The sequence below is a fragment of the Tursiops truncatus genome, chromosome 7, assembly GCF_011762595.2.
Source record: "Tursiops truncatus isolate mTurTru1 chromosome 7, mTurTru1.mat.Y, whole genome shotgun sequence".
NCBI classification, from domain to species: Eukaryota; Metazoa; Chordata; class Mammalia; order Artiodactyla; family Delphinidae; genus Tursiops; species Tursiops truncatus.
Window position 1 is genome coordinate 71389557 of NC_047040.1, and position 21847 is coordinate 71411403.

The 21847-nt window shown below is 35.6% G+C and overlaps 1 protein-coding gene across 2 annotated transcripts in view; it reads left to right on the plus strand.

Moving 5' to 3' along the window:
- The window catches only part of LOC101316502 (lymphocyte antigen 75), a 131487-nt gene that overhangs the window by 35376 nt on the left and 74264 nt on the right, over window positions 1–21847 (plus strand). For both annotated transcript variants that reach the window (XM_019922515.3, XM_019922513.3), the window contains exons 14-23: window positions 8487–8568; window positions 9498–9566; window positions 11994–12108; window positions 15660–15695; window positions 16087–16262; window positions 16994–17061; window positions 17343–17422; window positions 18011–18150; window positions 20197–20302; window positions 20534–20694. In XM_019922515.3, the coding sequence (XP_019778074.2) occupies window positions 8487–8568; window positions 9498–9566; window positions 11994–12108; window positions 15660–15695; window positions 16087–16262; window positions 16994–17061; window positions 17343–17422; window positions 18011–18150; window positions 20197–20302; window positions 20534–20694 (1033 nt within the window). The remainder of the gene's footprint in view (window positions 1–8486; window positions 8569–9497; window positions 9567–11993; window positions 12109–15659; window positions 15696–16086; window positions 16263–16993; window positions 17062–17342; window positions 17423–18010; window positions 18151–20196; window positions 20303–20533; window positions 20695–21847) is intronic.

Here is a 21847-nt window from a genome sequence, read left to right on the forward strand (position 1 = left end):
CAACTCTATGCTGTTGAAAGATACCTAAAACAAATCTTGCCAATTAGTACCTTTCCAGCCCAAGGAGTATTATGTTCTTTTCCTGGAAGGAAGGGACCACAAAGTGTTTCAGAATCAAAACATTTTGATAAAATCCATATTTTCTGACACTCTTTTTAAAATTAAAACTACTGGCATCATTTTCATATTGCAGCAATAATTAGTGCTGATTAGCCAATGGCCCACCAAAATGTGGCATCACTCTCCAATTTGTTATGGTCTCCAATTTATTACTCCTTGGCCACTTCACTTATGTTATTTTATTTCTTTATAATTTGCTGTATGGGCCTTATTCACCCAAGTAGCATTGAGTTAATAATCACAAACTTAATGTAAAACTTAGAATGGGAAAATTAAAATAATGGGCAAAATTATATTGTGTAAATGTGAATGAAAAAGCTAGAGTTGTAGTATTAATATTAGATAAAATACAATTGAAGTAAAAAGACATTAAATGGGAAAATGAGATCTTATTATTGATTAAAGGTACAATCTACAGTGAAGTTATAATAGTCAAGAACCCTTACACACTTAAGATATCAAAATGTATAAAGCAAAAATATTAATTATATTGCTAAAATTTTTCAATAAAAAATAGTAATGAGAGACTCTAACACTCATCTCATTTATCAACGAACGAGACAGGCAAAATAGAAATAACATAGAACATATGAATAGTATAATTAAGATTGATTTAATAATATCCTCTTTATTTATAGATTAAAAAGTCTGTATATACTTCCTCTTCAAGCTCTTTGCCTGGATCACTTAAAATAATGGATCTATTAGGCTAAAAAAAAAAAAAACCCTAACATTTCAAAGTGGTAGAATTATACAAGTTACATTAGAAGTGAAATCAAATCCCCTTCACCTAAAAATTCAGTGTTTTTTAAAAAAAATTTATTGGAGTATAGTTGATTTACAATGTTGTGTTAGTTTCAGGTGTACAACAAAGTGAATCAGTTATACATATACATATATCCACTCTTTTTTAGATTATTTTCCCAAATAGGTCATTACAGAGTATTGAGTAGAGTTCCCTGTGTTATACAGTACATCCTTATTAGTTATCCATTTTATATATAGTAGTGTGTATGTATCAATCCCAGTTCCAAATTTATTCCTTCCCCCACCCTTTCCCCCCCATATCCATGTTTATTTTCTACATCTGTGACTCTTATTTACAAAATAAACATTCAGTGTTTTTAAGAACTCTTTTGGCAAGTAAATCAAAACTGTATAGATGATAATAAAAACACTCATTCTGAAATTCATGAGATATAACCAAAGCTATAGCTGGAGGTACATTAATAGCTTTAAGGGCTTTAATTATTAAACAAAAATAATGAAAATAAGCATTCACCTAAAAGTTAAAATATTTATCAACATAAATAAAAGGAAACCATAAGAAAGAACCTAATAAAGATAAAAGTGAAATGAATTAATTAGAAACTGGAAAAGCAGTAGAACTGACAAATCCTAGAGTTTTATCTCTAGAAATAAAACTACAAAACAGAGGAAAAAAATCTACTGATGACTAAATCATGAAAACAAAAAAGAAAACAGATACTTAAAATGAAACCTAAGTAACAGATTATAAAATCCTTTCAATGGAGAATTTTTTAATTGGTAAGAATCCTATGCATAATTCTACGTTATTATAATGAAATTATTAAAGTGAACAATATCTAGGGAAATATAAATTAGTATATAATTGATTTAATAAGTGGAAACCCAGTATTCCAATAGCCATGGAAAAAATGGAAAAAGTTAACAAAGAATTTCTTCCAAGAAAAAGATAGTAACTACATATATGGTTCTATATGTGATCTCCTTCATATCTTAAAAAAGAGATCATTACCACGTATTTCAGTAGTATAACCAAGAGATTGTATTCCATTACATAGAAACTGGTGCAAGCATTCAGTTTATTTCACAAATAGTCTAATTCTGATATCACAACCTGTCAAAGATAGCACAAAGAATTATAGACCAACCTCATATCTAGACTTGAAAAAGTAAATACTAACGGGGGATACAATAACAAACGCAGATACACTGCTTATTGCATGCCAGATAATGTCCTAAGTATTTTCTACTAACTAATCCTTACAACGGCCTATGAGGTAGGTTACTATGCCCATTTTATCTAAATGGGGAGATGGAGACACAGAGAAGTAAAACAACTTGCCCAAGGTTATATAGTTAGTAAATAAAGGATCCAATATATGAACCCATTAGAGCCCACTTTCTTAACCGACTGTGTTATAGTACCTCAAAATAACATGCCTTGATCATGTAGGATTTCTTCCAAGAGTACAAGGTTGGGCCAGTATTAGGAACTCTATATATCTAGTCAAATACGTGATCATCTTAATAGGTGCTGAGAATGCACCTGGTAAAATTCACTATTCATTCCTGGTTTTATATATAAATATATACTTAACATAATTAACACATAATTTCTTATTAAATTAAAAATAGAAGTGTAGTTCAACTAATAGCCATATGACACTTAATGATTAAACATTAAATGCATTTCCATGGAAGTCAGAAAAAAGGTAAAGATGCCTAGTATCATCACTTTTGTTGATCTTTGTTTGGAATTTATCCCCTGTTCATTAAGATTTAAAAAAAGAACATTACAACATGCAAGTATTTATAATGTATTAAGTGGGAAGAAAGGCAAATTATAAAAGAGTAGAAAATATACTATTTACATCAAAAATTAGACTGCAAAACTACATCAGAAAAGATCATCGTTGTTACCTCTGGAAGATAAGATTTTGAATGCGTGTTTAAATGTTTGAACATTTTTCCACATTTTCCAGATTTGCATTAATATGCTAACGATTGTATTTTCTTCATTAAAGCAAGTAAAGTCTCACTACAGTGTGCTTGGAATCTGATGAAAAATACAATACATGCGTTCCATAAATAATCATTTATTAAGCATCTGTTGTATAATTTCTAGTATTTTAGACTTCATTTTCTAGCATTAGAAATTAATATTCAAAATTTCATTGCACACTAAGCTAATTTGAATATACAAACTCTTAAGTTTCTTTCAAGGTGAGTGTTTCTTAGCTACTGCCCACAACCTTGAGAGTAGAGTATAATGAATGCAATATTCAGACCGAATCTTTCCAGACATACATTTATTAAACAGTCATTGAAGCAGGCAAAAAACATGTTATATAACCTGTCTTGTAAGCTTACAACATCCCGGTAGTCTGTCCTTTTAGGTTCTAGTGACCATCTTGGCATGGAACACTCATTTGAGGTAAATGTGACAATGTTCCAAAAGCAGGATTCTTCTGTTCCCACTATAGCTGGCATCAGGCAGTCCCAGTCACCTGACCCAATGACTGGACATGGGACCATTAAAAGATCAGGCCCCAGGGCTTCCCTGGTTGCGCAGCGGTTAAGAATCCGCCTGCCAATGCATGGGACATGGGCTTGAGCCCTGGTGCAGGAAGATCCCACATGCCGTGGAGCAACTAAGCCCGTGCGCTATAACTACTGAGCCTGCGCTCTAGAGCCCGCAAGCCACAACTACTGAGCCTGCGCTCTAGAGCCCGTGCTCCACAACAAGAGAAGCCACCGCAGTGAGAAGCTTGTGTACTGCCATGAAGAGTAACCCCCGCTCGCCACAACTAGAGAAAGCCCGCACACAGCAACAAAGACCCAACGCAGCCAAAAATAAATTAATAAAAATAAATAAACTTTTTTAAAAAAGAGAGATCAGGACGTAGATCCATTTCCAGTGGTACAAGATACCAGCCTCACGAGATTCTCATACCCTTTCATGAAGAGTGAGAGTGTCCCTAAGTATTTTTAGCTATTCCTCATATCTTCAATTTTACCAATGAGTGCCCATTTCTAAGATCATGCTGATTAACAAGCTTCTAAGTTTGCTGATATTAACCTATTTCTGACATTTACTCTGCTAACAACCAAAGTCTCAGGTACGGCTTTTGGACTGCAGTCTCCCTTGTGGTGGCTGCCTCTGGAACATAACCTTTGTAATGCCCTGCTGACCCTCCCTGAAGAGAGAATTTCAGCTGGGCAGCTTGCTAGCCCCTAGATCTCAAGCTTGACACACACAGTATCATACTGTCTAAGCTAAAGTATCTTTAAGGAAAATACTGACATAAACAAACTGGGTTTTGAATCAAGTTCCTAACCCAGCAAGAGATTAGGAACCTTTAAGTGGTTCAGGGAGCCATGGATAAGTACTAAGCAATGAGGTTGTGGATACAGTCAGCCCTCCATATCCACACGTTTCACATCCGCAGATTCAATCAACTTCAGATCGAAAATATTTGAAAAAAATTCTGGAAAGTTCCAAAAAGCAAAACTTGAATTTGCCTCATGTTGGCAACTATTTACATAGTATTTACACTGTTTTAGGTATAATAAGTAATCTAAAAATAACGTATATAGGAGGATATGTTTACGTTACATGCAAATACTACATCATTTTATATAAGGGACTTGAGCATCTTTGGATTTTGGTATGAGGGAGGTCCTGGAACCAATCCCCTGTGGATACCAAGGGGCAACTGTATTTGTGGGAATCAGTTGATGAAAAATGGAATATCATATATGATATAAATGATCATTAAGAGCTTCTATATACAGAACAAATTACACTAGAAAACAAGTCTGAGAGGTAATTAAGGACTCTTTCTTGATTTTTTAATTTCTAATCACACTTGATGAGTTCTCCCCCTCAATTAAAAATTTAAAAATACAGGTTCATTATGTAAAATTGGGGAATGTAAAAAGTGATAATGAAGAAAATTAAAATCACCTCAAATCCTAGCTCCTAGTTATAAACTTAGTTAACATTTTGTGTAAATCTTTTCCATTTTCTTCTATTCCTATCATATACTTTATTTTCTACAGAATATACAATGATTAGGTTTTTTTCTGATCACAGAGGAAATGTATATTGAATTTAGAAAACAGAAGAGCACAAAGGAAAAACACATCACCTAATCCTTTCACTCATAGGGACTATATTTTATTTGTACTCATCCTAGCAGCTAATATAGTACCATGTATTAAGCAGAGTGTAACGTCTGCTTAATACGTGCTCCATTAATAGAGAGATCATTTGCCCATGCTATATTTAGACAACGTATTCTAAAACTTATTCAATATTATAACCATGGCTTGAAGGGAAGAAAGGAAGCCAGCCCATTTATATCAGAAAATGATTCTAAAGCTTATTCCTTGAACACCTTAGCTTTTTATTGCAGGGATTGACCTTGCTCAGCAAGACGTCCATTGCCCAAATTGTGTTTTGCCTGCCAAGGAATAAGGTCAGATTACTGCTCTACTTCTCACAATCTAAGTTCCATGTCTCTGTATTTCAATGAAAAGGGTTCATGGTGCACCAGATCATTAAGGCTCTAAAATCTTTGCAACTCTTAACAGCAGCCCACCAGGGAAAGCCATTGTAGAACGAAAGTAGTTTTAGGATTAGGGAAGAAAGCCTTGTTTGCAGTGCGATTGCTGCTGTATGCACTACCTCCAGTGATGTGGCATGAGTGGATTTGGATATAAATCTAAGGCTTTGCAGACTAAGCGCCCTCATCAAATAGTGTTTACTGGGGGTTATGGTTGAGGTGCTGTTTTCCTTAGGAACCAGATGCAGCAGGAAATTTGATTGAGAGTAGAAATTTTAACGCAAATACACAAAGTAACCTTTCGTGCAATGTCTTCTTAACCTCATAGCCTTAAAACCATATACTTAGTGTTTGGAGCAGAAGAAATTTATATACAGAGAGAAATTTTCAGTTTGATTTAATTCCTCAGTTATGATCCATTTCTAACCACAAATTTTTTTTCTTCCCTCGAATTTTTGAAAATCCACATTAGAGGTGTGCAACAATTAATGTGATTTCGAATTTCTTCTTCTCTTTATCTACCTACAGACAAATCAGGCCAAACCAGGAAGAAGTTACAAATGAGGAAATATTTTCCACCTCTTACCACACACACAAAAAAACCCCACAAGTAGCTACTATTTACTATATTTATAACCGAATAATAAATCTCTTGAAATGGAAGCTAAAAACTATAAAGGTCTGGGTTGCAATGAAGTTCAGTCTCAGAAAGTAGTGAAGATGAGAAGCTTCGGACAACGGGATAAACTTCTCTCTAGGAAACTGTTCTCTGAGATGCAGCAGAGGAGGCAGAAATGGGCTTGAAAGCAGAGGTTTCTAAGGGAAGATGGGGAGCTAAGAGCAGACTGAGTGGAAATGGTGGGGACAGACCCCTAAAGAAGCTTTCTGTGGGAGCTGCCTATAGAATAAATGCAGATGGCAAACGATCTTTGATCATCTTGCAGTCGTACTGTTGATTGTGCAAAGAAGATAAAATATCTAATGCTTACTTTAGGGAAACACAAAATTCCGCACAAATTCTCCAGGCCCAAATACATAATCTACAAAAATTAGAAAGAAGTGAAGTTTGAGGAAGCAAACTTGACCTCCTCTTTATTTTAGCTGTCTGACTTTAATTATAATGTATATGGCAATTATCTAGACCTGGTGGTTTAGAAATCCAGCAATCAGAAAGTATGATACATTTGGAAGTCCGTAGGAAATCTCTGATTAGTTGAAGACACAAACTGCAAAATCCTTTTTTAGCTGCTAAATTCAAACTAGACTTAATTGTCTCCACTGGAGTTATCTTAACTCTGCAAATTGGTAATCTTTCTTTCTGAAAGAAAACAGTAAAACAATAAAAACTGAAAGGGGACCGCCCTCATATTCCATTGCAGTAAGTTGAAAAGCTTGAGGTTGGTAAGGTGAAAAACATGCTTATTGATGTTAAAATATGAGGGAATGTTGAACAGAGGAAAGAGACAAAGAAAAGCAGTTATTTCATTAAAAAGTGAGAAATTAATTTAAAATTAAGTTTGTTCCTGCCTTGGATTCACTGGCAAATATTTTTAAATGCAGACTTACTGTGTTTCCCAGCAGTCTTGTAACTGTACGTTCCATATGTTCCATATATTCTACTGAACTTGAGAGTAGGGATTAACTTTAGATTTGGGTTCTACCCCTTTTCTAATATGTGTTCTATTTATACTTAGCATTTATGTATGCATTGTTTTGCATATATAACATTCACTCTTGTACTGGTGGTACATGACATATACAATCAGAAGGTTAAATTATATGGAAATAACCAGCATCACCAACCCACCACCCCCACCAAAAAAAAAATTGCATGGTAAATGGTCTACTTTTTAAGGCCTAAGAAGTATACTATATTTTAGAGAGTATTTTCAAATGAAGTTAGAGGTGGAGAAATTTCTTATGGTTATATCGCTTCAATTTATTGAAAATATCTCCCTGGTTTGAGTATAAGTTTAATTGAGGGGAAGGGATCACTTACAATGTATGTCCCTGCCTCTATATGTTGTTGTATGTATTCTTCCTTGGAATGCCTATCCTTTCTCTGCTCAGCCAACCTGAATACTGGCACGTGGTAAACACTTAGATTATGGCTCGAAAGAAATGTTGGCAATTCTTCAAAGACTGTCTTTTGTCCTATTAACTCTACAAAATGTTTCCTGACTTCCTACAGTCCACAGTGACCTCTCCTTTTTCCGAAATTTTTGTAGTGCTTAAAATGTATGCAAATTTTTATCATTTGATGTTTTTCAAAAATGGCCTCATATTTTCTTTGTTCATATATATCTTGTCTCCCTGACTAGTTTATATGCCACTTGAGGGTAGATATTATGTCTTGTACTTTTCTGTATCATCATTGCACATAGCTCAATGCCTTGTACATAAAAGCATCATAGTTATGACGGTTAAATATATTCACTTAAGTGATTGCTTAATTATATTGCTCTGGTATAACCCATGGAGTTTGGTATTTAGAAAATATTGATACTTGAATGCTTGTTTTACTTTAAACTTAGTGGGCAGAGGGAATTAAATTTTTTTTTAAATCTCATTTAATAAAAGGTTAGCCAAGCCAAAGGTTAGCCAAGTTCTTCATTTTAAAGAAAAGATACTTGATAGTTATAGACAAATGCTTTAAGGAAATGCTATGGTTGTTTTTGTATCTGAAAACATTATCTAAAATTGAAGCTCTTCAGTAAAAGTTTTGAATTAATCATACACTTTTTTCCCCCTCCTAAGTTTTTCAAAGCAGAATAGTTTTTGCCTTTCATATGAAGAAAATAACATAAAATTTAGTTTAAAAAAGTCTGGTACTTTTTTGATAGCTACCCTGTAAATAGGGTTCAGTTTCATTTCAGGAGACTTGTTTATATAGCTTGAAACTATGTTTCTCAGTTAGTGAGAAGGACTTCTGAATAAGCTTACATGTCTTAAGCATTTTAGAGATGTGGATGCTAAATGTTTTTGCCAAATGCTGTGCTCAAATTTTCTTAACACTTCCTTTTCACATAGTGACCAGCGTTGGCTTTGGATAGGTTTGAATAAAAGGAGCCCTGACTTACAAGGATCCTGGCAATGGAGTGATCATACACCAGTAAGTTTAATCTTTCTCGTTTAGGATAATATGGAAAGAGTATTTATTTCAATAACAAGAAAGTTGATTGTTAATTAATATAGTCATACAACCATTAAGTTATGTAGATGTATCTTTATTGAAATGGAAATAGATTCACATATATGAAGTGGGGGAAAATAAGTTACTAATCTCACTTTTATTAAAAAAATAACCATACACATAGTCTCTCTACATATAATCCAAAATACATAAAAATATAGATGTATAAATATAGCGGTAATTTTGGGGTAGTAAAAGTGATTTTTTTTCTTTTTCTTTGTTTTTTTTCCCTTTTTTTCATAATGAGCAACATTTATTTTTATTATTTAAAAATATGAGTTATATAAAAAAGAAAGAATTTTAATTGGAGGAAACAATTCAGGAGAACCTTAAAAAGTCCTTAAATATTATTTCAAATGTTTACATTATCCTAAGGAGAGGTTTTAGGTAACACTTAGAGGAGCAAATTATTCTCAGGTATTAAATATTTGCTCCACATTACCGTTGTGTCAAGTCATTGTGTGTTCTTTCGAAATGTAAAATTCCTTGACTTCATTTTCAAACTGTAGCATATCCAAGAATAGTCAATCGAATAACTAACATTTCAACACATGCATTTAAAAAAAGTATTTTGCAAGCTCCTGATTCTTTATGACTCCAACTGTGAACTTAATACATGATTAACCTCCACTTCTGAAACTGTAGCCTCCTTTGTTTGGAATCTGAAGACCTCATGGCATTTTATAAGTCCTCACGTGATTTAGCATCCTGACATAAAAAAGAGATGAAAAAGTTTTCCTCTCTTGGCTTTTGAACACACTTGAGTTATTAAAGCTGCCTAAATTACATCTAAATTGCAGATATTTATACATCAGTCTTAAGTTATCAAGCCTCTCTTGTCTTTTAAGGTGTCTACTATTATCACGGCAAATGAGTTTCAGCAGGATTATGATATCAGAGACTGTGCTGCTGTCAAGGTCAGTACAATGCTGGAAAATCTGCATATTTAAAAAATAAATCTGGCAGTATGTGCAGTCAGGCAACAGACCCATGAAGTGCCTTTTGCGTGTGGAGCATGATATTGGGTGCAGTGGGAGGTTAGAAGTACACCCATGGCCCAGCCCTCAAGCAACCTAACTGACACTTAATTTGAGAAGATAAAATTCATATTCAAGAAAGACGACTCTTGTTACTATGCAGTAATAAGCTCCAAATGAGTGGGCTGAGGAGGGTTAGTGAAACTCAGAAGAGGAAGTGATTTCTATTGCCTATTTCCAGAAAGAGGTGGGACCTCAACTGGACCTTTAAGGATGGATAGAGTTTGTACAGGTAGGATAGGGTAAGGCATAAAAGAAAGTGGGAGTGGAAGGGAGAGGCTAGGGCAGTGAGGGGAACAATGCGGATCAAGAAGTTTTAGCTGGTGCTGTGGTTGAAAACAAAGGTGGGAAGTTAGACTGATGCCAGGTTAAGGAGTTTGTGCATTTTTTTGGTAGGCAACAGAGCATGATTAACGGTTTTTGTCAAGAACTACGGAGGGTGTGAGAAGATTCATCTTGAGGCAGATTTCAAGATGCAAAAGATAGGACCAGAAGACATGGAAGACCAGTTAGGCCTCTTCCTTTGCAGACTTCATTTGTTTATTCGTTCCATAAGTAGTATGTCCAAGCAGTCTGTGATGCTCTGGGGGGTCAACAATGACAAGATATAAAACAGTCATTGTCTTCACAGAACTTACAGTCTCGTAGGAGGTAAAGACAAGTAAAAGGGCAATTACAAGGGCTATGACAGACAAAGTGTATGTTTTATGCAAGAACAAGAGTGTTCCAGGAGAGTAACAATGACGGTGATGATGGTTATGATACAGCAGCTAACACTTGTTGACTCATGAGCCAGGCACAGTCATGTCACATATATTATCTCACTTAATACTTAAGCAACCTTGTCAGGTAGGTACTGTTACTGTATCCATCTTACGGGGAAGAAATGTGAGCTCTGAGTAACTTACATGATCACAGAACTGAAATTTAAACCCAGGTGTATGGGTCTACTATGCTATGTATGGCACTTACAGAAACAGTCAGAAGGGGTATTTGTTTATGGAGAAAATAGTAGTACATTTTAGTTTTAACTGATGTCTTGAATCCAGGCTTGCAGTAAGAAATATGCTGTAGTAAGTTAGAATAAAGAAACTGGAGTTGAAGGAAAATGTTCATTAAAAAAAGAGTTCTCTAATGGCCTAGTGGTTAGGATTCTGGGCTTTTACTGCCAGGGCCCAGGTTCAGTCCCTGGTCAGGGAACTGAGATCGCACAAGCCACGCAGCGCGGCCAAAAAAAGAAAAAAAAAAAAATCGCAAAGGGCCAAGAAGTGGATTTGAGGCGATTACCAACATTTTATAAAATGTAAGAGGATGAGGAGGGAGGAGACATCTAGAAAATATCTTTGCTATGTAAGCCCAAGAAAGAGATTCAGGAAGATGATTGACCAGAAACGTTGCACGAAGGTTGAGACCAAGTACTGAGAAGGCCATTGGAAAGCATTATTTCAAAGTAACTGTTTTAGTAAAACACTCTGTAGTATCATGCTGTTTTTATAGAATTCCCAGTTTAACACATGAAAGAATGAAAACTTAATAGAAGTTTGTGAAGTTTCCAGAACACTGATGCAATAAACTACATTCTATGCAAGTTGTGTCCCTATGTGTGAAAAGATTGGAAGAACCTACCAAAAAAACTAAATAGAAGAGACATTGATCAGTAACAAGGCCAGCTAGGGCAGTGTCTGGAAGGAGAATCTTACCTCACCTGCCACCTTCTAACCCTCCAGAATGTTGCCCTTAAGAGATAGCAGTCCAAAAACTGATGGATGCTCCTACCAGGTCCTGTCCTCCCCTTTCCTTTCCCTGTTGCTTGCTGCCTGGAATTTGTAGAGAGCCATCTTAGACCACACAGAGGAGGGCAATATCCCAGAAACACAAAGCAACGTCAAAGGTGGAACTTGGGCCCCTGATGCCAGAGTTTTATGTCACTTTTCACAGAGCTGCTATGATCACAGGCTGGTGTTTGGAAACCACTGAACCAAATATTCTTTTCTAGCTTGATCTTCCCAAAATTTAAAGTTGCAAGATTCTACAATTTCATATCAACAAAAAACAGAAAAAAAAAAACCCCAGTAATTTGCATTTTGGACATAAACATGACCCTATGCTATATTTTATCAGTCCCTTTGAAGGCTCTTGCTTAGACTGTTACTGCTTAAACACTGCATTCTTTCATGTGTTCATTCATAAACATATATCCTAGGTGCTAGAGCTAACGCAGACTTAAAGACCATAGGGCTTACAGTTTAGTGTTGTACAAGGGCTGCATCAACTTGAAAATATTCTACAATCCTCTTCCTCCTTTAGGTCATTAATAGGCCATGGCGAAGAAGGTGGTATTTCTATGATGACAGAGAATTTATTTATTTAAGGCCTTTTGCTTGTGATACAAAACTTGAATGGATGTGCCAGATTCCAAAAGGTAAATGTAGTTATTCCTTTTCACAGTCTTCTCGTGTGAACTTGTGAATGCTGAGCCAGAGTACCTAGGAGGGCATTTTAGTCTATAATTATAATTTTAAAAGCCTTTGACACTACAGTTAATATATTAAGCTCCATCCTGCCTGACTCCTACCCCTAGTAAAATGCTGCCTTATTGAAATTAGAGACTACCTTCCTCTTCTGTCATGAAAGAAATTGTACAGGAGATAAAATTTAAGGCTAATTTAGGGAGATTAGGTCTTGGAATGAAGGATTATTTCAAGTGAAAGGAGAGACGAAGTAGAGGGAATCATTTTAATTTTTATTGTGTTGCAAAATGAAGGACGAAATGAAGACAGGCTTGGGAAGAATGAAGCAGGTCCCCAATCTAAATTTTACAATTTAGAAACAGTTTTCAGTGAGCTCAAAATTACTAGTAGTTTATCTCATTCAAATTCAGGAAACCAGTTAGCTTGATAGTAGAGCCTTTGGTGACAAAACAGAGAGAAAGGGTAATAAATAGATATCCTTTTACTTCACTTTTTAGTAGGAAAATGTCAAGGATGTATTACAGAAAATGTTAAGATTTTAACTTCCAAATTATTTTTAAGCAGATATTAGATACGTTAAATTAATTAATATAATGGTAAATGCACAGGAAGTTCCAAAATGAATTTCTGAACTGAGTGTAAACAGATCATTGAAACTAAAGGGAATTCCTCATATAAGTTCTCAGAAACCCAAAGATTATCTCATGGAACTGCCCATTAGGAGATTGTTCTTCTTTCCTAAACAAAGCTACCATCTTGCCTTTAAAAGAGCTTCAGATGCAACATGCAGTGCAGTAACTGGAAAGTCTCTTTCACAGGGCAAACTGGGGGGTCATTAATAAAAGGGGAATTGTGTGTGTGTGTGTGTGTTGATGGGGTTTTTCTTTTTTGTGTGTGTGGAATTTATTTTTATTTATTTATTTAAATTTGTTTATTTATTTATTTTTGGCTGCGTTGGGTCTTCGGTGCTGCATGCGGGCTTTCTCTAGTTGCAGCGAGCAGGGGCTGTTCTTCACTGCAATGTGTGGGCTTCTCATTGCGGACGCTTCTCTTGTTGTGGAGCATGGGCTCTAGGTGCACAGGCTTCAGTAGTTGTCACGGGCTCAGTAGTTGTGGTTCATGGACTCTAGGGCACAGGCTCAGTAGTTGTGGCGCATGGGCTTCGTTGCTCCGCAGCATGTGGGATCTTCCCAGACCAGGGCTTGAACCCGTGTCCCCTGCGTTGGCAGGCGGATTGTGAACCACTGCGCCACCAGGCAAGTCCCTGATGGGGGTTTTCTAAAGGAGAAATTATACCTGAGTTAGTTAGTCCTGATTATTGATTAAACCTGAAAGAAGAAAAAAGGAAAACCAGCTTGGATACCTTTCAAACAAGTGGCAAAGTAACTAATATATAATTAACTTGGACAATATCTCTGGCTTGAAGCATTAGTTGTGACACTCCTATTATTCTTTGGTATTTGGCATGCCACAGAGAGTGTCACTGCTCCCTCCAAAGTATGCTTTCACTGGTAGCTGTTCCCCTGCCTCATGTTTGAGTACTGAGGCAAACCCTAGAGTATACACCAGGAAAACCTTAGAAATGACAAACCAGTAACCACAGGAAATATTATGAAGAACATATAGTTTTCTTTTTTCTTTTTAATGTATTTGTTATTTTAAACAAAAGAGAAGGGAATTAACTAGCTTAGCAAACATAAATCAGGTAACCAAATAAATAAATCTTTTAAATAATTGCACCCCTGCTCTCTCCAATACAGAAACAAAATTAAAAACTAAAGAACTTCCTGCCTCAGCCTATTTGCAGTCATTTGAAGCAATCAGTGATGGTTTGATCCAGGGTTTAAATGTTATATTAACTCCGCTTTGACAGTCCCTAAATTTCTGAGTTACAATGTGTCACATTCACTGGTTGGATATTTTCTTGGCTATTAGAACAGCCAAAGCCTGCTCAACTGGACACTTCTGTATTAATCTGTGTTTTCTGGTTTTCTTAAAGCAGTTTACCTCTTCAATAGCCCAGATCACCAAGCCTTTTCTCTAGCTCTTGCCTTTTTTATTACCGCATACAGCTGGTTCTAATTAGTCCCCTCCTCTCTAAAAGGGATATTTTGACAACCTACTTTTTTTTTAATTATCGTAATCACTATGGATATATATACTTTTTAAACATTCCTTTTTAGTTGCAAAAACAGTAGCAAAAATAAGGTTCATATAAGTGTTTTTAGGAAAATGACCTATAAACACAACTTTTTTATATTGTGTTTCTTGATACCTTGTACACACATGCATGTTTGCAATCCTGTGTAAAAAGGCACCTTTTATTTTGCTTTTCTCACTAATTTAAAGAAATTTAAAGGTTAGCCATAGCTTTCCCCCAACATACAAATGAACAGAATTCTTTGACAAGATTACAAACAAGAAACTATGTCTATTTTTTTTAACTGATTTGCATTGTTAATGGAAATTATCCAACATACAGAGGACTGAGTTAGAGAGAAAAACCACAGATGCTGGATATATAGGCAGTCCTCGAAGTAGGGTCCTCTCGTGCATTGGCCCTGATACAATAGCAAAATTAAGAACAGCTATTTTACCCTGTAATTTCTAAAATTCCTCAGATTATGTCTTTGGCTTGAAACCACGTGACCTATGACCAGCATAAAAAGGGAGAGGAAAGCAGCTAGCATCCTGAGAGGAACTGTTCTGTGCCTGGCCCTGTGCGGGGTGCTTGCATAGGGGTGATCTTATATGATCTTTACATTGTCTTTGTGAGTTAGGTAGGAGAATTTCATTTTTATAGACTAGAAAGTTGGGGCTCAGGGAGTTAAACAACGGATCCCAAGTAGCACAGCAGCAGAGTCTGAGGGCGTTTAGACACTGACTCACCCAACTTCAAAGACCATAATTCTTTGTACGGTACCATATTTCCTGCTGGGTGAATTTTATTATTTTCTTCCCAGTTTTGTCTCTCATTTTCTCAAAAGTTTCAGTACTGGATCACAGAACATTTTTTTCCAAGGATATCTTGGGAGGCAATAAACTCTACCAACCTAGGTGTATTCAAATTGCATTAGATGGAGACATGGTTCCTGAATAACCTCATCCTACAGTGATGATTATTTTGGTGCATGTTCCTTAGTGCTTCTATGTAATGTATACAATGTATTCATTTACTTATTTGTACTTTCTAATTATTATCTATACTTTATCCATCTAGTCTTCCTTTGTGACTTCTGTGATGTAAGGTAGAGAACTGCTAGTAATGCTCTATTAATATTTAACAAATCTGCCTTTTTGGTTGCCACAAAAACAACTTTAGTGTGGGCCCCACAAAATTCAGTGTTATGAAGTGATCCTAACATGAAAGGAGATGGTTTGGCCAGAAATGGACAAATCTCAGCCGTACTGCAAGTCCTCTTGAGTTAGACTAAAGGCACTTATTAGTACGCCATGGTCTGTAATTGGATACTAAACTTAAGCCATTTGCTTTCTTCTACAGGTCGTACTCCAAAAATGCCAGACTGGTACAATCCAGGTGAGTTAAGAAAACTAAAATGTATCCAAAGCTGCTTTTACCTTTTCAGTGACGTATTTAGTTAATTACTTAAGCCCAGGCCTAAGTGCCGGCTTCTTCTCTGTCGTGTCTTCAAATGAGATGAAGTATCTCCGTGCAGGGAAGGTGATTAGCTGGTGTGGGGTGAGACTCTGAGGCTGGATTTGTCCTTCTCTGTGAGTACAGGAGGGTAACAGAGTCACTCACTGGCTCAGGAATCCTTGGTTGGATCCTTCCAGGCAGCACTGCCCTGGCCAAAGAGAGCCAGTAATCTAAATGGATTATTATTTATAAATAGTTTTGAAAAATAATCCATGCTGAGAGGGTACAGTTTGGTTTATGCAGTCATAATTGTGCTATTTTTCTTCTTTAGAGCGTGCTGGAATTCATGGACCTCCAGTTGTAATAGAAGGGAGTGAATATTGGTTTGTTGCTGATCCCCGTTTAAACTATGAAGAAGCCGTCCTGTATTGTGCTAGCAATCACAGCTCTCTGGCTAGTGTAACATCTTTTGCGGGACTAAGAGCCATCAAAAACAAAATAGCAAATGTAATTTGAAAGAACGTATTTTTTAATATTTTCTTATTTTTACATTTATTCTGTTAAAAAAATTTCAAAAATCTACAAAAGTTAAATGTTCCTCTCAAGTAAAATTTGCCTAACAACATATAAGTTCATCACTTCGGGTTAGAAAAGTTAAAAAGAATTGCTTAATGTTTTAAAACATTCAAGATTAATTATTAATGTCAGTTGGTAAGATGAGCTTCAACAGATAATATAAATTAGTCTAATTCCTTGTCACGTTTTTTACTAAAAGTTAACTTGGTAGTTAACTTGAGATTCTGTTTCTAATAATAACTAATTTTGCAAAATAGTTTTTTGGAGGAAAAATAATTTGTATATTTTAAAATTTATAACTAGTAGCAATAGGATACTATTCAATTTATATATGCCCATAATTATAAATTATAAAATTTATAACTAGTAGCAATAGGATACTGTTCAATTTATATATGCCCATAATTACGGTGACCATATTTTTTGTATGCAAACTAGGGCCTGTGAATATAAAAAGAGTTTCTAAACTACTTTCTTCTGTGAAAGGACCTGGTTTATATAATTTAGAGACCAAAGTAATGAATATCTGGAAATTATAGTGGTTTGTGGTTATGATGGGCCAGGGTATTAAATCAAAACTCTTCTAGAAAAGTCAGCATATATAAGGATGGGTGTTTAGTTGTTTTTTGTTTTGTTTTGTTTTTGTGGGGTTTTTTTTTCAGATATCTGGCGATGAGGAGAAGTGGTGGGTGAGAACTACCGACCAGCTAATAGAACGTCGTTTTTTGAGGTATGTGACATCCTGGATGGTGCCTTTGTAAAGTTATCGTTTAAAAGAAGCAGTCCCAAATCCCTTTTTACTAAATGGAGTACTGTTTGTAATTAGTTTTGAACATTAATCCATAAACTACCTAGACTAGAGAAACCAAATCCTTTAGCAAATGAGCATCAAAAAAAAGTAGTATAAAATAATGGCCTAACCTTAAATTTAGAATTAAAATTACTTCAGGAAAAAACAGAAGGGAACATGTAACTACGTTATGAGCTGACACATCTCTTATTTTCTTTCAGCTCACGACATCCGTTTCATCACTTTCCTATAACATTTGGAGAGGAATGCTTTTACCTCTCTGCCAAGACTTGGTTTAGCGGTAAGGTTAATTCCCAATCCTTTAACGTTAATTATGTAATATGTGAACTTCAGTTTCAATTACTAGCTTGATCTCGCTTTCCTTTTGATTATATGTTTGGCAGCTTCGTCATATTCTGATTTATTGCTGATGACAGTAGATCAAGTTCCAAATGCAAATAAAGGTGCTTTTCACTGTGAATATTTCGACTTCCTTTATCCTAAAGCAGTTACTTAGAAATAAACTGATCACTTTCATAACCAATAAGGATATAGACAAATTCACAAAGATGAACAGGCAACAATTCTAAAGTATAGTTTAGGTCCCTTTCCCCCTCATTAGCCTTCTTCAACTCTATTTCCTGCCATCAGGAACCATAGTAACTGTGTGTGTACCAAGTATGTTCATTTTTATAGGCAATATTTGTATGCTGCAACTTACTAATATGAATGATAATAATAGAAGACAAAAATAACTAGGGAAGAAAAGGAATATATTTTAACCATTTGGGAAAGATTGATTTAAAGAGACTTTCTTCACTACTGGATGGTTTTAAAATGTGCTGAATGGAAAATTCTCACCACAGTAATCCTGCTTTTCATTTCTCAGACATACATAAACCAGCAGACTGTAGTACGAAGTTGCCCTTCGTCTGTGAAAAATACAATGTATCTTCATTAGAGAAATACAGTCCAGATCCTGCCGCTAAAATACAGTGCTCTGGGGATTGGATTACTTTTCAGAATAAGGTAAAAAGAGAATTGCTACGTTGTGCAAATGATGATTGCTTTCATGATGGTCATATGGCCTGTGGCAGAATGGCATCCCACCAAGTAACTTCACTAAGATAGACTCTGCATATTTCAGTATCTCACCTGATTCTCTACATTTTCAGAAACGAAGTTAACTCTCAAGTTAATCACGCGTACAGGTCTTTCAGAGTACCGTGTTCCTGTTCTGTTGCTACTGACACTTAAACTGCCAAAGCTGATCTTTCAGTGAATAGTAATATATTGACTAGTCAGGACTATCTCTTTGGCATGTAGGAAACTGGCTTAATTTCTGGCTGATAAATTTTCCCCCTTAAGGAAAACATCCAAGCAGCATTTACCAATCAAATTAGACCAGCATTTCCCAAACTACTTTTTGGGAATATACACATATGCTAACAAAATGTTAATCATTGATGTTGCTTCCAGAGCAGGGTTTATGATTAAGTAGCTTTGGGAAATGCCACATTCTATATTTGCTTCCTTGAGATGCACAATTCATATTGGTGTATGTATCTCTTAGGAAATGCATTTGGCTGCTAAAAAGATTACTATAGTATGCTAAAACATTTATTCTCTCAGATAAAAGAAGTTTGAAGATAAGCAGGCTGGGGTTGGTATGAAAGCTCTGTGGTCTTCAAAACCAGGCTTCCTTTGTCTTTCTGCTCTGCCATCCTCAACTTATGGCTTCCAAGCTCAAGTTCAGGGTGTTCTCTCTAGAGTCTTTTCTAGAAGCCACCCAATGACTTTATATTTCTCTGGCCATTCCAGTCTGTAAGGAGGCTGAAAAAAAAAAACCCATTTTATAGCATGTTTCAAGGAACACAATTTGGGACATGCTACTCCACACTAACATGATCATAATATCAAGAAGAAAAAGGAAGAGGTGTGTCTGACAGCTGAAAGCATCTGTAGTAAAGTTAAAATATTAGGGGTATATTTTGACTTTTTAAAATTTGGACAATCTTTCCCCCCCCCCCAAAGTACTAGATTAATTTACATAGTTGATGTAAATTTATGGTTTTTTTGTTTGTTTTTATTGAAGTATAGTTGAATGAAAATATATTAGTTTCAGGTGTACAACATAGTGATCTGATATTTCTATAGATTACACACCATACAAAGTTATTATAAAATTACTGACTATATTCCCTTTGCTATGCATTACATCCCTGTGACTTATTTATTTTATAACTATTAGTTTGTATCTCTTAATCCCCTTCACCCCATTAAAATATCCTGTCAAGAGACAGGGGCATGATTTCTTTAAAAATGTGGTTTTTTTAATATAAGGTAATGATGAAGAATACATATTTGAAACCAAATGGAGCAGAGTCTAAATGCTGACCATACCATGCTATGGCTATTTCACTTATGGGTAAAGTTACTTAATGTCCTTGTGCCTCAGTTTTCCCATTTGTTGTGAGAATTAAATGAGATAATACTGTGCAAAGTGTTTTAGGAAGGAAGCACTCAATAAAAGGGAGATTTTTTTTTAAAGTAGCTCAAGGACTACTCTTCAGTTGCTTAAATTAAGTGTAGCGTTGCATTCTTGGGACTTCCCTGGTGGTCCAGTGGTAAAGAAGCCACCTTATGATGCCCGTGACATGGTTTCACTCCCTTGTCAGGGACCTAAGATCCCACATGCCATGGGGGCAACTGAGCCTGCACGCCACAACTACTGAGCTCTTGTGCCTCAACTAGAGCCCACGTGCCACAAACTACAGAGCCCACGCGCCCTGGAGCCCACGCGCCACAACTGGAGAGAAGCCTGAGTGCCACAAGGAAGAGCCCGCGTGCCGCAACTAAGACCTGACGCAGCCAAAAATAAGAAATAAAATAAATAATAAATAAATCTTTCAAAAAAAAAAGAGTGTAGATCTGCATTCTTTTGGTACTACTTTGTGAGTGTCTATATCTCACAAACAGAAAATTAGCAGCCTTCTAAAAGATGAGGCATTTTCTTCCTATGTGAGCTTTCCCATGTGTGGAATCTTATACTTCATATGTGTTCTTTGTTTGCAGTGCTTTTTAAGGATCAAACCTAAGTCTCTTACATTTTCTGAAGCCAGCGATACTTGTCACACCTATGGTGGAACCCTTCCTTCAGTGCTGAGCCAGAGAGAACAAGGTAGCAGAATTTTTTCGTAAACATGTTTTATTCTGATCTGGAGGCCATGTTTGTGTTGGGAGGCTGTGGGGAATTAACACATACAAAGAATCTTATTAAATTACTTTTTACAGAGTAGGTGAAAGATTATCCTGGTAGTTAGATAAGCAAGAGGTATTCATTGACATTTTTAGTATATCTTTAATTTGAATAAGTCAAATTTTTTTTTTTTTTTTTAAATCTTTCTGACAGATTTTATTACATCCTTGCTTCCGGATATGGAAGCTACTTTATGGATTGGTCTGCGCTGGACTGCCTATGAGAAGATAAACAAATGGATGGATAACAGAGAGCTGACATACAGTAACTTTCACCCATTATTGGTTGGTCGGAGGCTGAGAATACCAACAAATGTAAGGTTGTTTTTTTTTTTAATCAGTAAACTACGTAGCTCTATGAAATACCTGAGTCTTCCACAAATTATTGGATTAAGAACAAGGGCCTATTTCATGAGTCGACTTATATGAAACGTCCAAATAGGCAAATCTATAAAGATAGAAAGTAGATTACTGGTTGCCAGAGGCTAAGAGGCTAGAAGGATTGGTGGTGATGGCCTAAAGCATATGGGATTTCTTTCTGGGGTGGTGAAAATGTTCTAAAATTGATTAGGGGTGATGGTTGCACAACTCTGTGAATATACTAAAAACTATAGAATATATGCTTTAAATCAATGAATTATACCATCTATGAATTATATCAATAATGCTGTCACAAGAAGAAGAACAACAGAGCTTCCACAGCCTTCACGTAGATGCCCTAGTTTTTCATAGTAGTATCAGATTCCATAGCACTTATTTCATAACCATGTAAAACCATCAATAGTGAGTTACAAATAGAAGCTAATATAAATGCTTTACTTATCATCTTGGAATTTGGAGCTGTCAGCCTCAGTCTCCTGAGGTTAAAACGTACAAAGTCTGTGGTTAGTGATCATTTTTCCCTAAGATCTAAATGTAAAGAAGCTATAGAATGGAAGAAGGCATTATATCAACAGTAGTTACCCTGTACCATGATATTGCTGCCCACTACTTCTGTCTTCCTTATTTACTGGATACAAACCACCTTTTGCACAAAAGGCAAAGATTAAGAGATTAACTTTAAAGTTGAATTCCAAAAGTACATCCTAGACAATATCAACTGATATTCCTGATGCAATGGCACTTTGCTCAACGTTGACGTTGGTGGTAAAGGGAACTCTGCAACATGTGTAATTATGTACAAAGTAAATATCAAAATAATGCTTGGTTATTGTAGAACATTTGGAAGTTATAGAAGAGTAAATAAAATAAAGAAAAATATCAACCCTTATCCTGCTTATACTTAGGCTGGTAGCTTTTAAACTTTTAACTCATGACCCATAGTAAGAAATAAATTTAAATTACCATTCAGCACATAGATATAAATATAATATTGAATTGAAACAAAAGTTTCAGGAAATAATACTTACCCTTAGAGCTTATATTTCTTTCTTTTCTATTCTACTCTAGTCTGATCTAGTCTAGTCAA